Genomic DNA, 15970 nt, shown 5'->3' with positions numbered 1-15970 from the left:
TGTAGTACACCCCGGTAAGTGTTTGTTGATTGAATGAAGAGTCGGCCTATGGAGCGAGTTCACGTGGATGCTGTCTGCAGGCTCCACGCTGGTGGACCAAACTGTGCAACCCCTTACAGTCTTGACTGCATGTTCTCGTGCTATCCAGGTGCTTACCCGTCAGATCCTGTCCAGTTAGGAACGGTTCGTTCCGTTTCTCCCCTGAGAAATTGGGTGGTGCAGGTGGAGTCACTCAGGGAGCTTTAGAGAGAGCCAGATAGTGACAGTGCCTAGGGACCATGCCGGGGTTCTCCCCAGGGAGCTACACTGCCTGGAAACTGCCTGGTCCTGAGACTAAAACTCCTACACATCCTGAGAAGACCAGGAAGACTTGTCACTGTATTTCACCCAGGAAGTTTTAGATAAGACATGAGATACCAGCTCTCTGGGAGGCTGAGGCAGGAGGGTCACAAGTTCCAGTCCAGCCTGGTCAACTTACACACTTAGTGAGACCTTGACTCAAAAGAAGTAAAAATGGGCTGGAGACCTAGCCCAGTGAGAAGGCACTGGGTTCACTCCCCAGCACCAGCAGAACAGAGGGCCCTAGTCCCCTCCGGCGAGCAGACCTCCAACTGCCAGCAGGCAGTGACAGAGGCCCGGGCGGAGTGGGAGTGGGTCTGAATCTGGAGGCACTGCTAGGGGGCTGAGGCATCTGTCCCCACCACGTCCCAGAGACGCAGGCCTGGAAGGCACTGGTAGCGCTGGCTCCTGCACAGTGGGGCAGGGGATGACTCAGGCGCCCTGGCTGTCAGTCTCGCGCTTTCCGACCTGCTCTGATAGCGGACCCCCAGGCAGCTTTCTCGAGATCCTTTTTCAGACGCTGGTTCAGAGTCTTAGTCGACTCACGATGGTGAAGTATGGGAGAACATTTCACAGAGTGATGCTGTCTGCGAGCCCGCAGGGCCGTGAGTGCTCCCTGCTGGGTGGTGCTGTCCGCCCAGCTGGGCAGAGTCCGTGCGGTTCATTCTGGCCATTGGGTAATGGTGGTGAAGCAATGCTCTGTCGCGTTTTGAAAGAGGGATTTAAAAGAAGCCGCCAGAGCAGTGATTCAGTCCTAATTATACTGGCGATCTGGGCCGGGTGGAGAACGCGTCGGGCTCCTGGCAGAGGGAAGGACAGCGCTCCCGGTCGGTCACAGTCATCCTGGGGCCTGAGGTGAGAGCCCCCTGAAGGTCCCACGTCTGTGCCAGCCCACAGGTGCCAGCGCGCTGCAGGCTTCGGGGAGCTGGAAGACACCTGGAGGAGCCGCCGCCCGGGTGTGAGTCATTCTGGCGTCTCCCAGGTTTCCCTGGGTTTTGCTTGTCGGTTCTGTCACTGGGGCCCAGCTGGGCTCAGCTGTGTGAGGGTCGGGGCTGGGGCTGCTCGGGGCTCCGCACACACGTGTGCCTCGAGTCACAGGGGCAGCACAGGGACAGAAGCACTGTGCTGCCTCTCGGTGGGTGTGGATGGTGCTAAGTGGCTGCTCCCACCTCTGTGCTCTGGAACTGGGTCCTAAACCGCACTGGTGACCTAAACCTACCACCTCAAAACTACCCTCTCGACACCTCCGTCGTCCTGAGCTTGTGCCTATGAAGTGTGTTGTTTTGGGAGGAAAAGCTTGGCAGGAGGTCCCAAGGTCACAGAGAGCTTGCTGCAAAACCAGGTGGAGGGCTGAGCCCTGAAGGCTGTGCACAGCGCCCGTGTCCCACGCCTGTGTGTTCAGTCATTTCATCCACCTGGTCTTTTGGAAAACCTCACGGCGTGGACCCCTAAAACCCACGAGTTGAGACTGTTCAGCGTGCCTCCGCATCAAAGGCTGCGTCTCACCACTCAACCCTCCTCCATGGGCTTTTTCAGATCGGCCAGGGCTCTGAGGAGCCGAGCGAGGCTGAGTGTCAGGAGTTCTCCAGACTCTGCCCCTGCCTCCTTCCTCCGGTCGCTGGCCTGGCCGGGCAGGGAGCACTGAATCTAGCAGGGTGATTCTGTCTGTGCCTTTGCATGGGAATGCAGTGACCACGGAGGCTGTGGCTTCTGGAAAGAAACAATTCTTCAGAAGCAACAGCCCAGGAGCTTGCTGGGGAGGCTTTGAAGTCCCCCGGGGTGCTCCTATTACAGGCCCCGCGCTCTGCCCTTACCTGCCGGCCAATTACTGAACCTTCCAGAGTCTCTGCCCTGCCTGACGAGGCTCCCTTCCTGCCTCTGCTGCTCCTAATCTCCGTCCTAACCACACAGCCCAGCTGCCGGCCTCACACGCCCATGCTTCATCCCCTCATGAAATCTCGCAGGGAAAGTCACAGTGCTCTGCCGTAGCTGTGGGTTCACGGACCCTCACGGGAGCACACTGCTCCAGGAAGAGCCCCTGAAGCCCCGGGAAAACATACTTGACTGCTGCGTCTGTGCCCAGGAAAGCGCAGAGAGGGTTGTACTTTGATGGTTGAAAATTTCCCGGGGTATACTGAATCTTTTCCATAGTAAAGATGGCATAAACCATCTGGGAATTTAAATTTCCTATTTAAAATTCCCAAATGAAAATATGAACCCTCACATTTACATAGCCTGTCAGGGAATTTACATACACACGTATGAATGACGAGCCGGAGGAGCACGATGGGCGGCCCAGGGCCCAGGGACCTGGACCCGTCGTGCAGGCTTTGCCGGTCTCTGGGTGTGCGTGTCTAGGATCTGCCCGGCGAGTGCCGTAAGTGGTAAAGACACGCAAATGTAGTCTTTGTGTCATCATTGCCTTAGTGGGTAACCTTCACTTCGGTTCATTGTGCTCTTCCTCCGTGGAAGTGGGGAGAAATCACACACACACGCACAGGCACACGCACACGCTCACTCACACACCATGGTGTGACTTTTCTTCCCTAATCCCCAGCCTTTTCCAGAACCCTCCTTAGCTATCCAGAGTCTTCTGCTGGAGTTGGTGAATGTTTGCTTCCCCTCAGTGTTTGGCCTGGGGGGTCCGGACTCTGGTGCCCCATTCCTCCCCTTGCTGCCCACTGTGGTGAAGAAGCCTGCTCTCACCAAAGGCCCCTGGGGCTGCCCCAGCAGGATGCTCCTGGAGCCGGGGCTTCCCTCCAGGGACGGCCTGAGCAGCAGCCCGAAGGGATCCTTCTACGCCAGTGGGCAGGCAGCCACTGGCCTGAGCCCCGGTGCTCCGTCCCTCTGGAGTCCCCTCGTCGCCCTGGCCTGCTCCCCAGGCTCCTTGGACGCCCTCTCCGATGATGGACCAGCATCCTGCACCTGCTTGGCGCTTTGGCTGACGGCAGCCCTGTGCTTTATGGTGCCCTGTGCAGAGCCATCGCTCAGCTCGGCAGAGGCGCAGGGCACTGGTCTGGGCAGCTCCGTCCTCACTGACTCACTGACCCCTCCCGCCACCCTATAAATTGCCCACAGCGCCCCGGGCAAGGAGCCTGCCCTGCAGGTGAGGTCACTGCCCTCCTGCGCTGGCATTCTGGCAGGAGGCGGACAGCGAGCAGAGAAGTGAACAGCGTGTGGGAACAGACATGGGCTCCGGCCCGGGGCTGGGAAGGGAAGAGGACAGCTCGGGGAGTCAGGAGGAATGGAATAAACGCTCCGGAGAGAGTGCGATCACGGGAGGCACAGAGACACTAGGTGACTGAAGGGGTCCCTTCCTGTGGTGGGGTGGGGGTCCCCAAAGGTGGCAAGAGAGCCGGGCACGTGGCGTGGGAGGCGCAGCGCCAGGCAGCAGGGCCCTGCAAGAGAGTGGGGAGCTGCAGCAGCAGGGGTTGGGGAGGCAGCATGTGTGCAGCGGGGAGTACCGAGGTGCACAGGGCTCTCCGCAGCATGGTCTGGCCGGCCTGCATTTTCCCAGGCACGCGAGCTGTGGGTGGAGAGCTTCCTTGCCGGGAAGGGACAAAGGAGGGGCAGGGAGACAGGAGTGAGCGGTGCTGACCGTCCTTGTGCTGTGACGCTGGGCTGAGCCCAGGGCTGTGGTGAGGGGTTGAGAACTGGGGTAGCCACACGAGAGTCACACGCCGTATTGGTTACTTTTCTCTTGTTCCTGAGACAAAGCACCTGATTCCCAAAATTAGGGAAGGAAGGTTTATTTAGCTTTCAATTATTGGAGGTTTCAGTCTGTAATCAGCTGGCTCCGAGGCAGGGTGGCATGGGACAGAGGCAACAACCAGGAAAAGCAGCCAGAGCAAAAGCGAGGTGGGGGTGGGGTGGGATCGAGCCTGTTTTCCTGTTATACTGTACAAAGCCCCCACCCCACCCTCAGGGAGGGTGTAGCACTCACAAAATCTCCTTTCTCTCCTCTTACCCAGGGCTAGGATAATTACAAAGTAAGAACCCTGGCTTCCTGCTGAGTCTCTTAGTTAAACTTCTAAACTCAAGGTGATACCATGTATCCACCATAACAATCCACCCTTGTCAACTTGGCAAGCAGGCGGGTTGTTTTATCTTTTTTTTCTTTTTTGTACCAGAGATCAACTCATGGCCTCACTGATGCCCTTGAGCTAAATCCCTGGGCCTTGGACACATCTCTTTAGACAGGTGTCCAGACACAAAGGCAAACTTATTCTTACCGGTTCACAACTTGGACATTGTAGCACAAGTTTAACAATCTTTAAGAGCCAAGGTTAAGTCTATCAACATTATATCACATTAGAATCATAACATTCTGTCCTGTGCCGCCAAAGACTCATGCACATCCCTTTATGCAAAAGGCATTCATCCAGCTCTAAGAGCTGCCAAAGTCCTTCCAGCATTGCTGAAAAGTTCAAGTCCCAAGCCTCCTCCAAAATGTAAGGCAAACCTTAGCTGCCAGCTCTCACAGAAATGAAAACAAAGTTAAACATTTCCAACGTATAATGGCACAAGATAAACACTGCCATTCCAGAAGTTACAAACAGGAGAATACAAAGGATTGGGACCAACCCAAGTCCAAAATCCAGCAGGGCAAATGTGAAGTCCCGGAGCAATCTGTGGTAAATTGTGAGCTCCAAAGGGCTTGTGTGGCTCCACCCTAACCCTAGGGTTAGGGTTAGGTACTTCGGGTGGTTACCAGTCCCATGGCTTCTCTCTGGGGCTGGCTTTGCTTCCTCACTGCAAGTTTCCCTATATGATCCATGCTCCTAGCTTTTCCAAACTTCTGGGTCTCCACTGCACCTTTGGCTTCACCCTCACCACTCCACACACTGCCCTCTCGGGGGCGCACTGCCTGCCTCCCAGGCCTTCTGAAATCAGGGTGGAAGCCTTTTCAACCTCAGGACCCTTGCATTCTGTGTGCACCTGATACCTGCACCACGTGGGTAATGCCGAGGTCTGCTGCCAACTGCAGCAGTACCCAGGCTCTCCTCTCTTGCTGTAGGGACTGGATGTCTGGATTGCTGGGCACTCTGAAACCAATTCTGAGGAACAGATTTTCTGTGGTGCCACCATTCTGGAATATTATGCAGCCTCCGCCACCAGTCCAGAACGTGGCGTTCTGTGGCTTTCGCCTCGAAGCAGTCTTTCACTTTTGCAGTTTTGAGGCTTTTTGCAAAGGGTGAGACCCACCAGTGCATCCTGTGCTGCCCTCAGGCTATCTTTCCTGTTCTCCTTCTCAGCAATGGAGATCCCAGCTCTGTCTTCACAGTCCGCAGCTTTACAGGAGCTTCCTTTCTGGCCAAACTCACAATGTTTTAAATCACCCTGCTGAGCTCTTTGCTCTTGACTCGATATAAAACTGGCTAAAAGCCCCCAACAAGCCATGCCACTGCCTCAATGTTTGACTGTCTTGAAATTTCTTCTGCTAGATTAATTAGTCTGCTGCCCTTAGTCTTAATCTCAAGCAAAGTCTCTGGCTGTGACCAAAATGCAGACAAACTTTCTGTGAAACCGTAACATACCTTGTCTGGAGTCCAACAACCAATGCAGTCCTCCTTCCCAGAAACTCCGAGCCTGGCCTTTCCCAGCAGCACTTCTGTCAGCCTTCTGGTCTTTTGCGCTCTGACCAGAATCTCCTGTTCAGGAAAGCCTAAGGCCTTACAGCTCTACTCTTGCAGGCGACATCTCTGAACTTTCCTCTCTTCCCGCAGCCATTCCCAAAGGCTCTTGAACACATGGTCAAGTAGAGTCACGGCAATGACCACGCTCCAAATCCTGTCTTGGTTACTTTTCTCTCCTTGCTGAGATAAAACACCTGGCTCCAAAAATAGGGAAGGAAAGGTTTACAATTTTTGGAGGTTTCAATCTGTAATCAGGTGGTTCCAAGGCAGAGGTGCCATGACACCAGGGCAACACTTCAAGGCCGCAGCCAGAGGAAAAGGTTGGGGGAAGCAAGCCTCTTTCCCCCCTTATATTGTACCCAGGCCATCACCTCCCCTAAGGATATTTACACAGTAAGGACCTTGGCTCCCTGCTGAGTCTCTTAGTAAAACTTCTAAACGTCAACCATAACACACACTCAGCCGGGTGGACATAGATCACACAGAAGTGGCAGAAGGACGCTCGCAGAGGAGGACGCTCGCTGGCCTGGCACACTCAGTCTCTTCAGTGTGGTGTGTGACAGGGCCGGGACGTCACACTGGGGAGCTGACTGCCCAGCACCGACGCGTGGAAAACTGGCCAAGAGCCCAGCCTGGGTGCTCAGGACAGTGTCCCGGAGGTGGACAGCAGGAGGGAAAGTTCGATGCTGAGCTGAGCCTTTAGCCCCAGCCCCCCGGCATCACCCTGCCACTGTGCCACCTTCCCAGCCACCCACTTGTCTGCTCGGATCTGTCAGGACACCCTTCCCCCACGTGTCCTTCCTGGGACAAAGTGCTGGCACTGAGTTCCCTGTGGGGCAGTCAGGCCAGCCTGCAGTGTTGTAAGCACACATGTGTGTGCATGTTAGGGTACATGTTGGTGTACACATTAGTGTGCATGCATATGTACATGTGTGTGCATGTGCGTGTTAATGTGCATACATGTGTGTGTGCATGCATGAGTTGTGTGTGTGTTTTCACATGCCTGTGTGGTTCCTCGAGTGGGAGAAACAGGTTGGGGCCCACGTGTGTCCACCTCTGTCCTCTGTGTCTAATACCTGCTCACCAGGGGGAGCCCCGCTGGATCCACAGGGGAGGCCAAGGGATGGATGCAGGAGATCTGGAGCGCACAGAGTTGAGACCCAGGAAGGCTGACTGGCTGCAGCCGTGCATGGGGAGACAGAAGAGAACCAGGACCTTTGTGTTGCTCCCCGCAGGTGCCGTCTGAGATGGGCCCCGTCTTCTGGGGCTGCCTGCTCCTGTGGAGTCTCTGCATGACACCCACCCAGGCCACCTATGCTGGGATCAAGGCGAGGGTCACTCAGCGGGCGCTGGACTTCGGTGAGTGGGTGTCTCAGAAGCCTGGCTGTGGCCCCCAGGGAGGCTCATGACTGTGGCCATCTGGGGCCTGGGACAGGTGCTACTCCAGGGCTTCCTAGGTGGCCAGGGAGAAGGTGTCACCTGAAGCGGTCACCAGGGGGAGGCATACTGCCACAGGGCCTCGAGTCCCCCCACTGTCCCCACACACAGTAACATCACCAGCTCCAGATGAGGGTGCATTGGAGGGCGTAAGGCGGGAACTTCGGGGCAATTTCCACTCACTCCGGTGGTTTTCCGAGGGGCTTGGACCCTCTGTGGTGGTGCGTGTGTGTCCGGGTAGGTGGCACAGCATGGTTATTAGAGTTGCAGGTGGGCCGAGAGCCCCTGGGCACGGGACTGCAGATCCACAAGAAAGTGGAAACAGAGGTGAGGGTGGACTCACCTTCAGGAGCTGAGAAGGTTTGGAGCCGGGTCGCCCAGGTGTGATGGCGGGTGCCCCTCGTTCTCGGCCACGTCCTCCCGCCGATCCCTACAGTGTACCAAACGTGAAGGTACCCGCGGTTTCCCTGCACGATGTCACCAGCCCTGGCCACAGGATGACAGCGTCTGGGGACGCCGGCTCTGTGAGGACCCGCGTCTCCACCTGCCGAGGGGAAGCAGTAGCGTGGCTCGCTGGGCCTCTGTCTTCTCTGTAGTGCACTGCAGGTGGCACGATGCACTTGTGTGTAAGGCATTATCACCCGCAAACCTCGGCCTGTTTCCCTCTCAGGTGTTCAAGCGGGGATGGAGATGATGGAACAAATAGTTAAAGAGAAGAACATCCCAGACTTAAAAGGCTCCGAGACTGTTGAATTTCTGAAGATTGATTATGCCAACTACAATTTTTCAAAGTAAGTAAAAGAGCCCTTTGTCTTCCATATGGGAGGCTCCAGGGGACAGTGGTCATCTATTAGCATGTCTGCCTCGGGGCCCAACATGGCTGCTGCAGTGACAGTCATCAGATCCGTGTTTCATGCAGCTGGGAGGAGTAAATGCCAGGGCAGAGAGGCTCTTAGGAGCTGAGTCAGCGCCTCTGTTTTAATAAGATTTTCCCCGAAGCTCTTTGCTAATGACATTCTGCCAAAAACAAAGGACACAGTTGTTATCAAGGGAGACTGAGAAATTAGACTTTCCATCAGACAACTTTGTCACCGCCAATAAATTCAGGGACGCTTAGTTTCACAGAAGGGAACGCCGCTGCACAGTTGTGGGAGAGGCTGCCACTGTTTGTGTCTTCCCACCTGTCAGCGAATCCTGAAGGAGGACAGGGGAGGATGTCTTTGCTGGTCTGAGTTCAGTCTTCATCTTTATTTTTGGTACCAGGAACTGAACTCAGGACCTTGCACTTGCCAGGCAGGTGCTTATGTCACTGAGCCAAGTCCCCTGTCCTTGTCTCTCAGCCTCAAAGGCTGGGAGAGTCAAGTTTTATAAGAGCTGACTCTCGGTGTCCTTGAGTCATGATTTGCCCCAAACTCCACCCATTGAAAAGCCTCTACCACCGAAGTCCTTGGGGCAGGAGCTTCCCAGCTGTGAACGACCTTCCGTTAAACTGAGGCTTCTTTGCAGAAAAGCAGAGACACCGATGCAGGGAAGGTTTCTGCTGTCTGCTCCATGGTGTGCACTGGGAGAGCACACGACGGCCCCCCAATGTCAGACCTGGCCGCAGGGGCAGCCTGGCTCCTGCGGCAGGGGCACAGCGTTTTGTTTATTTAACTGTAATTAATTTTAATTGAAACACAAACACTTGGTTCCATTGCCGAAGAGCTTTCAAGTGTGTTTGGGGCGTGTTGAATGTGTGAATTTACTTTTCCGACTAAAACTTTTATCAAACCTATAATACAGGTCAGGAGTGTCTCATGAAACCCTGTGTCTGAACTGAGGTATGCCACGAGCATACAGGAAAGATATGTCGGATTTTTTAGAGATTTATTTTGGGAAAAGAGAATAAAATGTCTCAGTAATTTTTATATTTATTACAGTTGATACACTAACTGTTGGGTGGGCCAGACTAAGAAAACTATTTCTGATTGATATGTAGTAATTGTGCCTACGTTTGGGGCCAGTGTGTCATTTCAGTAGCTGTAACAATTCGTAATGATCAGATCAAGGTAAACGATGTATCTGTCTCTGTGGATATTATATCATTTCTTGGGGTTGGAACATTCCCAATCTCCTCTACTAGCTCTTGTTAAATATTCAGTTAGTTGTTTTTATTAACTGTAAATACCATGCTCAAAACAAAAGCCTAAAACTATGGAATTACTGCAAGAAACATAGCAGACCTGTCCTGGGACATTAGTCAGGGCAAAGCACCTTGGATACGTCCCCAAAAGCGCGGTCCATGTATGCAGAAATTTGCAAAACTGGTGGCCGGACTCCAGGAGGCTGGAGGGAGCCATGGGGTGCAGCTGTGAGCTCCCGCCTGGCAAGAGAAAGAGCCACAGCTCAGCTCAACGGCAAGCAAACAAGCAAGCGAAACTTGAATTTTAAGAAAGACAAGTGACCCCAACAGACGCTTCTCAAAAGAAGCTGTACAGAGGGCCCACAGGGACGGAGAGAACGCCCAGAGTTCACTTGCCAGGGAACTCGGGTCAAAACTGCAGTGCGGAGTTGCCTCTCCTCAGGTGGAATGGCCGCCATCAGAGAAACGAAAACACGTAAGCAAGAGAAGACAGGAAAGGAGTGTTGTACTTCCCCAAAAGGCCCCTGAGACGAAAGATGGGGCAAGATCCCCGAGATGAAAAGAAAACGGGGCAAAATGATGTCATTTTAAGAAGAAGTGCTTTTATTTTAGCTGGCCCAGGGACACAGTGCAGATGGAATTTGCAAAGTTGTGTGACTCAGTTAGAATTTTGACTGGTTTTTATAGTTCATTTATGATTAGCTCATTGATCATTAAGTACATAGTGATGAGAAACAGAAACAAGGTGGGCCTTTGTTCCCCTTTGCTTGAGGTCAGAGGCATTTCACAGTGGGTGGTTAGCCAGTTCATAGCCCTTGGTCTGCCAATTCCAGGAACATTTGTGTCTCATAAAGGGAACAATGGTTGACACAGCATCATTTGTCTCTTACAAGGGGAACAAAGGTTGACACAGCAAACAGATTACTTGGGGAACGACACATACAGAACAGCATGACAAAGTGGTCAGTCGATCTATAACTATGTGGTTGGTGCGTGGTTACTAGAGTAACAAGCTCAGCACAGAATGACAATACTACTAATAACTATCCTTTTAACTAACTATTTTTGCTAATTATCTTTTCATCAACTGTTTTAATTTTTCACCATCTTAATATAACATTCCCCACTGATTTTTGTCAGTGGTCCAAATCATTGGCTCATGGAGTTTTCAAGCAGAAGTATTTGTTCATAAACTTGTGTCCTTAAAACCATGAGTTTTATTGTTTGAACCCAATTTTTGACATAATTTACTAATTTGTTTATAATGCAAGGTCCAATTGTTAAACAAGTAAATAAGATTAACAGAGGTCCGGAGGTTGCTGTGATTAACGTTGTCAACCAGGGAGATACAGAAAACCATCATTCAAACCAATTTTGCTCAGCCAGTCTGGCTTGTTCTTATTCCTGTAGCTGCCTTCTAAGGCTGACCATACTTTGTCAGATAACCCCAGAATGATTGGAATACAAGCAACAGTTTTCTCCTAATGCCAGACAGAGGCCTCCTTTCTTTAGGAACAGGAGATCTAGACCCCACCGGTTTTGTAAAACCATCTCAGCCAATGAATTTAAAGAATCATCTAATCTGGAGACAGAGTCACTGAGGGCTGCTAGATCTTGGTTAATGAGTGCACTTAAGTGTCTATAATTTTGGTTTCCAATTATTAAGCTGGACACTCCTAAACCTATTGACCCTGCCAACCCAACTCCAAGTAACATGGGTAAGAGTACAGGATTTCTCTTCACTCAGACTGGACTCTTTAAGTCAAAGCTAGGGAACAAGTGAGACCTACCATTATCTCCAGAGTACCAGTACCCTTGGGGAAAGATATGGACTAATATGCAAAGCTCAGGGTGGTGGGTGAACAGGTGATGCATAGAACAAGGAGTTACACCAGAAGTACAGGCAAACCAGGTTCCGTTGGGAGCAACAAGGATATAGGATATACCCTTGCAGTGCTGGTAGCTCCTAATACCTTTAATTTATTTCCCATAGGGGACCCTATGGGCCAAGTCAGAACTGAATGAGCAGCTCCGGAGTCCACTAAGAAATCAATTGATTGGTCCCCTACAGACAGAGTTAGCCTGGGCTCAGGGGGGGCATGAGAGCCCTGACTTCCCTAATCACGGGACAATAGAGCCTTGGCTTCCCTTTCCGATTTGGCCTTCAGCTTGGGGCAGTCCCTTTGCCAGTGTCCCATTTCCTTGCAGTAGGCACATTGATTTTTATCCATAGGTGGGCGAGACTTTGCATCCGTTTTGGTTACTTTCTCAGTCAATACTTCTAGTACCTTTGTCAATTTTCGATCTCTGGGATCTTCATGGTTGTTGAATACCTTCTGAGCTATTTCTAATAACTGACTAAGAGGCATCCTCTCAAACCCCTCAAGCCTTTGCAATTTTCTTTTAACCTCTGGGGCCGACTGAGTCACAAAGGCAATATTAATGGCCCTTGCATTTTCAGGTGTCACCGTATCTATAGGGGTATAAATGCGATAGGCCTCCTGTAGCCTTTCCAGAAACCCCAAGGGAGACTCAGCTAATTGCCTTACCTCTGAGACCTTGGACACATTGGTGGGTTGTCTAGCAGCTACTTTAAGGACTTCTAGGAACAACTAGCGATGCCAAACGAGAGCCTCCTTACCTTCAGTTGTGTTAGGATTCCAGTCAGGTCGGGACAAAGGGAAATCATGGTTCAGGCATTCGGGATTAGAGGATGATTTCCCATCAGGATCACGCACTGCTTTTCATCCTAGCATGCGGATGCGTTCCCTCTCCTCCACTGTGAACAAGACCTGCAAAATCTGCTGACAATCGTCCCAAATGGGACGGTGGGTGGAAAAGATTGATTCCAAAAGAGAAATAATGCCTTGAGGATCCTTAGGAAAAGGGGGGTTTTGTTGTTTACAATTGTAAAGGTCAGAAGTAACAAATGGGACATAGGTAAATATTGGGGCAGAGGGATCCTCAGAGTTAGGGATCTCATGCAGAGGAAGAAGGGCAGGAGTTGAGGTGGAGGAATCAGGTGATTCCGAACGCTGATAACGTCTGCTTCGGATAGGGCTAGGGAGGTGAGAAGGGGGTACTGGTTCAGGAGGAGCAGGCATCAGTGCTGAAGGCCGGTAAGGCGGCGGCAGAGGTTCTTCTTCCTTGGCAGGGAGAATCGGGCATAACTCAGACTCAGGCTTTGGTTTCGCTTTCAGAGATGCCAGGAGAGAGGGGTTCTTAAAATGAAGCTCAGATGTCTTAAGAAACCTTTTAAGCCAAGAAGGTGGATCACAAATGAGATCAATCCAAACCAGAATGTACACAATCTGGTCTTGGTGGGTTGGGAGTCCAAAGACATATTGTTGGACAGCCTGAACTATGGAGAGATTAAAACTACCTGCCGGGGACCAGTTAGGAACCCCAGCAGGTCATTCAAGCTCCCAGAAAATACAGAGCTTCCCAGAACGTACTGGTTCTCCATATCCCTGGGCTCGATCCTTGAAATCTCTGAAATGATTAAGAACCAGGGTCAGGGGAGACAAGGGCTCTGATGATGATGCCTGGCCCATAATTATTAATACCCAGTCAGTGACAATAACACAACACAAGGCACCACCGAAAACAAGAAAAACACAAAACACACACACAAAGGCTTCTCGATCCACAGTTGTCTGGTGACTTACAGGGAAACAATTTTCGTTATAACCCCCAAGTCCAAGAAGCCACATGGAACCTGCAACAATAGTTTAAGAGAAATAAAAAAACCTGAATGTTAGTACTGAGGTAACAGATTTAAATTTAAATGAACAAATGGCTTCACAGTAAAAATATACCAAGCACAAAACCAAAAAGGCAAAAAGTCCCAAATCACAAATAGGCTAGAAGCCCAGCCCCGGAGGGCATCCTGCTCCAGTGCAGAAAGAGCCAGCCAAGCTCGTCTGCAGCTTCAAACGTGCGCACGCAAATTACAAAGAACAAAAGACCCAAATACTTACAGATGGTTCAAGCCGATAGATCGGTGAAAAAAATGTGGGGAGGGGGTGGCCTGGACGAGCCCCCAAATGTTGTACTTCCCTAAAAAGGCCCCTGAGATGAAAGATTGGGCAAGACCCCTGAGATGAAAAGAAAACGGGGCAAAATGACATTGTTTTAAGAAGAAGCACTTTTATTTTAACTGGCCCAGGGACACAGTGCAGATGGAATTTGCAAAGCTGTGTGACTGAGTTAGAATTTTGACTGGTTTTTATAGTTCATTTAGGATTAGCTCATTGATCATTAAGTACATAGTGATGAAAAACAGATACAAGGTGGGCCTTTGATCCCCTTTGCTTGAGGTCAGAAACATTTCACAGTGGGTGGTTAGCCAATTCACAGCCCTTGATCTGCCAATTCCAGGAACATTTGTGCCTCATAAAGGGAACAATGGTTGACACAGCAAACAGGTTACTAAGGTGGGGGGCGGGGAACGACGCATACAGAACAGCATGATGATGCCGTCAGTTAATCTATAACTACGTGGTTGGTGCTTGGTTACTAGGGTAATGAGCTCAGTACAGAATGACAATACCGCTAATAACCTTTTAACTAACTATTTTTGCTAATTATCTTTTAATCAGCTATTTTAATTTTTCAGCATCTTAGTGTAGCAAGGAGCAGCTCCCTTCTTACCACTCAGGACGAACCTTCTTCCGCAGGGTCACCCCACAGAGGCTGTAGGTCAGAAGACATTTTCATTAGTGCATTGGTGACACACAATGATCACATTTGCCTGGTGCAGTTGATACACACACAGATCACATCTTGGCCATCTTCATTTTGCTTATTAATGATTTATTTATCTTTAGGGCTTTGCTCAGCAGTTCAGGCTGGCCTTGAACTCAGTGTGTAGCCCAGGCCGGCCTCCGACTCACGGTGACCCCAGTGCCTCAGCCTCCGGGTGCTGGGGTTGAAGCCGTGCCACCAGTCTTTCTGGAGTAAGATGGGATCTCAGTGTTGCTTTGGTTTGCATGAGAAAGGGGACCTCTCCTTCATGGTCACTGGTCAGGGTGTAAATTAGTGTGGCCACTGTGGAAAGCAGTGTGACAGCGGTGGTGGCTCAGAACACCAGAAGCAGAGCTGCCGTGTAACACAGCAGTCCCGCCACTGATGACACCTGCAGGAAATGGAACCTTGAACAGCTGCGTTTGTTCCAGTGTTTACTGCAGGACCATTAATAACAGCCAAGATATGGAATCAACAGAGGTGTCTACCAGGGATGGGCAAATGAAGGTGTGCGTGATGGCGCACACCTGTGATCCCAGCACCTGAGAGGCTGAGGCAGGAGGATCGCTGCAATCCAAGACCAGCCTTGGCTACAAAGTGAGCTCAAGAGCAGCCTGAGCTGCATAGTGAGACCCCCTGTCTCAGAAAGACAATACATTTTTTAAAAAAGCGTGACATGTGAAGATGACTTTGTGGAGCAGCAGACAGGATAGTGGCTCCTGGAGCCGGAGCCTGGGGAGAGGAGGTGGAGCAGGCTGGGAACAGGTACAGGGTGCAGGCGAGCAGGAAGACTGAGCGTCTCAGTCCAGGCTGCACAAAGGAGATGGAGCTGGGCTCCCAGGACACAGGAAGCAACATGGCCTGGTGCTTAGAGTCCCGGTGACTTCAGGCTGGGGAGCGGCAGCCTAGTTTATATCTCAGGGACTTGGGCCGCTTTTGTCATATCTTCCCTGGGCTGGAGATTACAAAATCCACCCCAGAAGTGTCCGCCTCTGCCCAGTGGGGAGCGATCATGCTGTAGAGGGTGGGAAGAATTTGTCACCACGAGCATGGCCATCCACCTACCTGGTCAGCACCAGCCCTGTGCTCCCACAGACCGAGGGTTACTGTGGCAGGCCAGGGAGCCCCGGGAAGCCACCTCTCCAGCCAGCCTGTCACCTAAGGAGTCCTGGCCACATCAAGGTCACCTGGAAACAGGAAGGCGCTCGGGGCGGTCACCATGCCTGGAGGGGAGGGACACTGCCGGTGCTTGTGCCAGATGTCCTGGGCACAACAGCTGCTCGTCCAAATTCCGAATACCACCCTTCACAAATCACTGGCGTTGCTAAAGGAACAAGCGGCATTGCCCTTCTGTCGGCCTGGTTCAAAGAATCGGCTGCTTGATTATTTGCAGATTTCCTTTGGAAGGCGCTCACTGCTCCCCTCGGGAGCAGGGCTTCCTGGGGAGCGGACGGGGAGTCGGGGACCCACAGCCCTTGACCTGGAACCGTGTGGAGTCGCCCTCATGCCCTGCTTCTTGTCTTACAGCATAAAAATCCATGCCTTTTCGTTCCCCAACACTTCACTGGCCTTCGTGCCCGGGGTGGGCATCCGAGCACTGACCAACCACGGCACGGCCAACGTCAGCGCGGACTGGGAGGTCAGGACTCCGCTCTTGTGAGTACCCCGCCAAGGGCGCTGCGGTCGGGGC

At 51.8% G+C, this 15970-nt stretch overlaps 1 protein-coding gene across 4 annotated transcripts in view; it reads left to right on the top strand.

The window, feature by feature from the left end:
- The first annotated feature begins 1048 nt into the window (after positions 1 to 1048).
- The window catches only part of Bpifc (BPI fold containing family C), a 39046-nt gene continuing 24124 nt past the window's right edge, over positions 1049 to 15970 (top strand). Inside the window, exons 1-4 of one of the 4 annotated variants that reach the window (XM_063255541.1) lie at positions 1049 to 1194; positions 7211 to 7334; positions 8083 to 8203; positions 15808 to 15936. In XM_063255541.1, the coding sequence (XP_063111611.1) occupies positions 7223 to 7334; positions 8083 to 8203; positions 15808 to 15936 (362 nt within the window). In that variant the 5' untranslated portion in view covers positions 1049 to 1194; positions 7211 to 7222. Of the gene's footprint in view, positions 1298 to 3446; positions 3637 to 7210; positions 7335 to 8082; positions 8204 to 15807; positions 15937 to 15970 lie in introns of those variants that run through there. The other 3 variants (XM_063255542.1, XM_063255539.1, XM_063255540.1) reach the window with 3 other exon arrangements.

This window comes from Cavia porcellus, unplaced genomic scaffold, assembly GCF_034190915.1.
Source record: "Cavia porcellus strain 051 isolate PalLab524CR breed Dunkin Hartley unplaced genomic scaffold, mCavPor4.1 scaffold_8, whole genome shotgun sequence".
Lineage (NCBI taxonomy): Eukaryota > Metazoa > Chordata > Mammalia > Rodentia > Caviidae > Cavia > Cavia porcellus.
The sequence above is the reverse complement of the archived record's forward strand: the minus strand, read 5'-3'. Positions and strand labels throughout refer to the sequence as shown.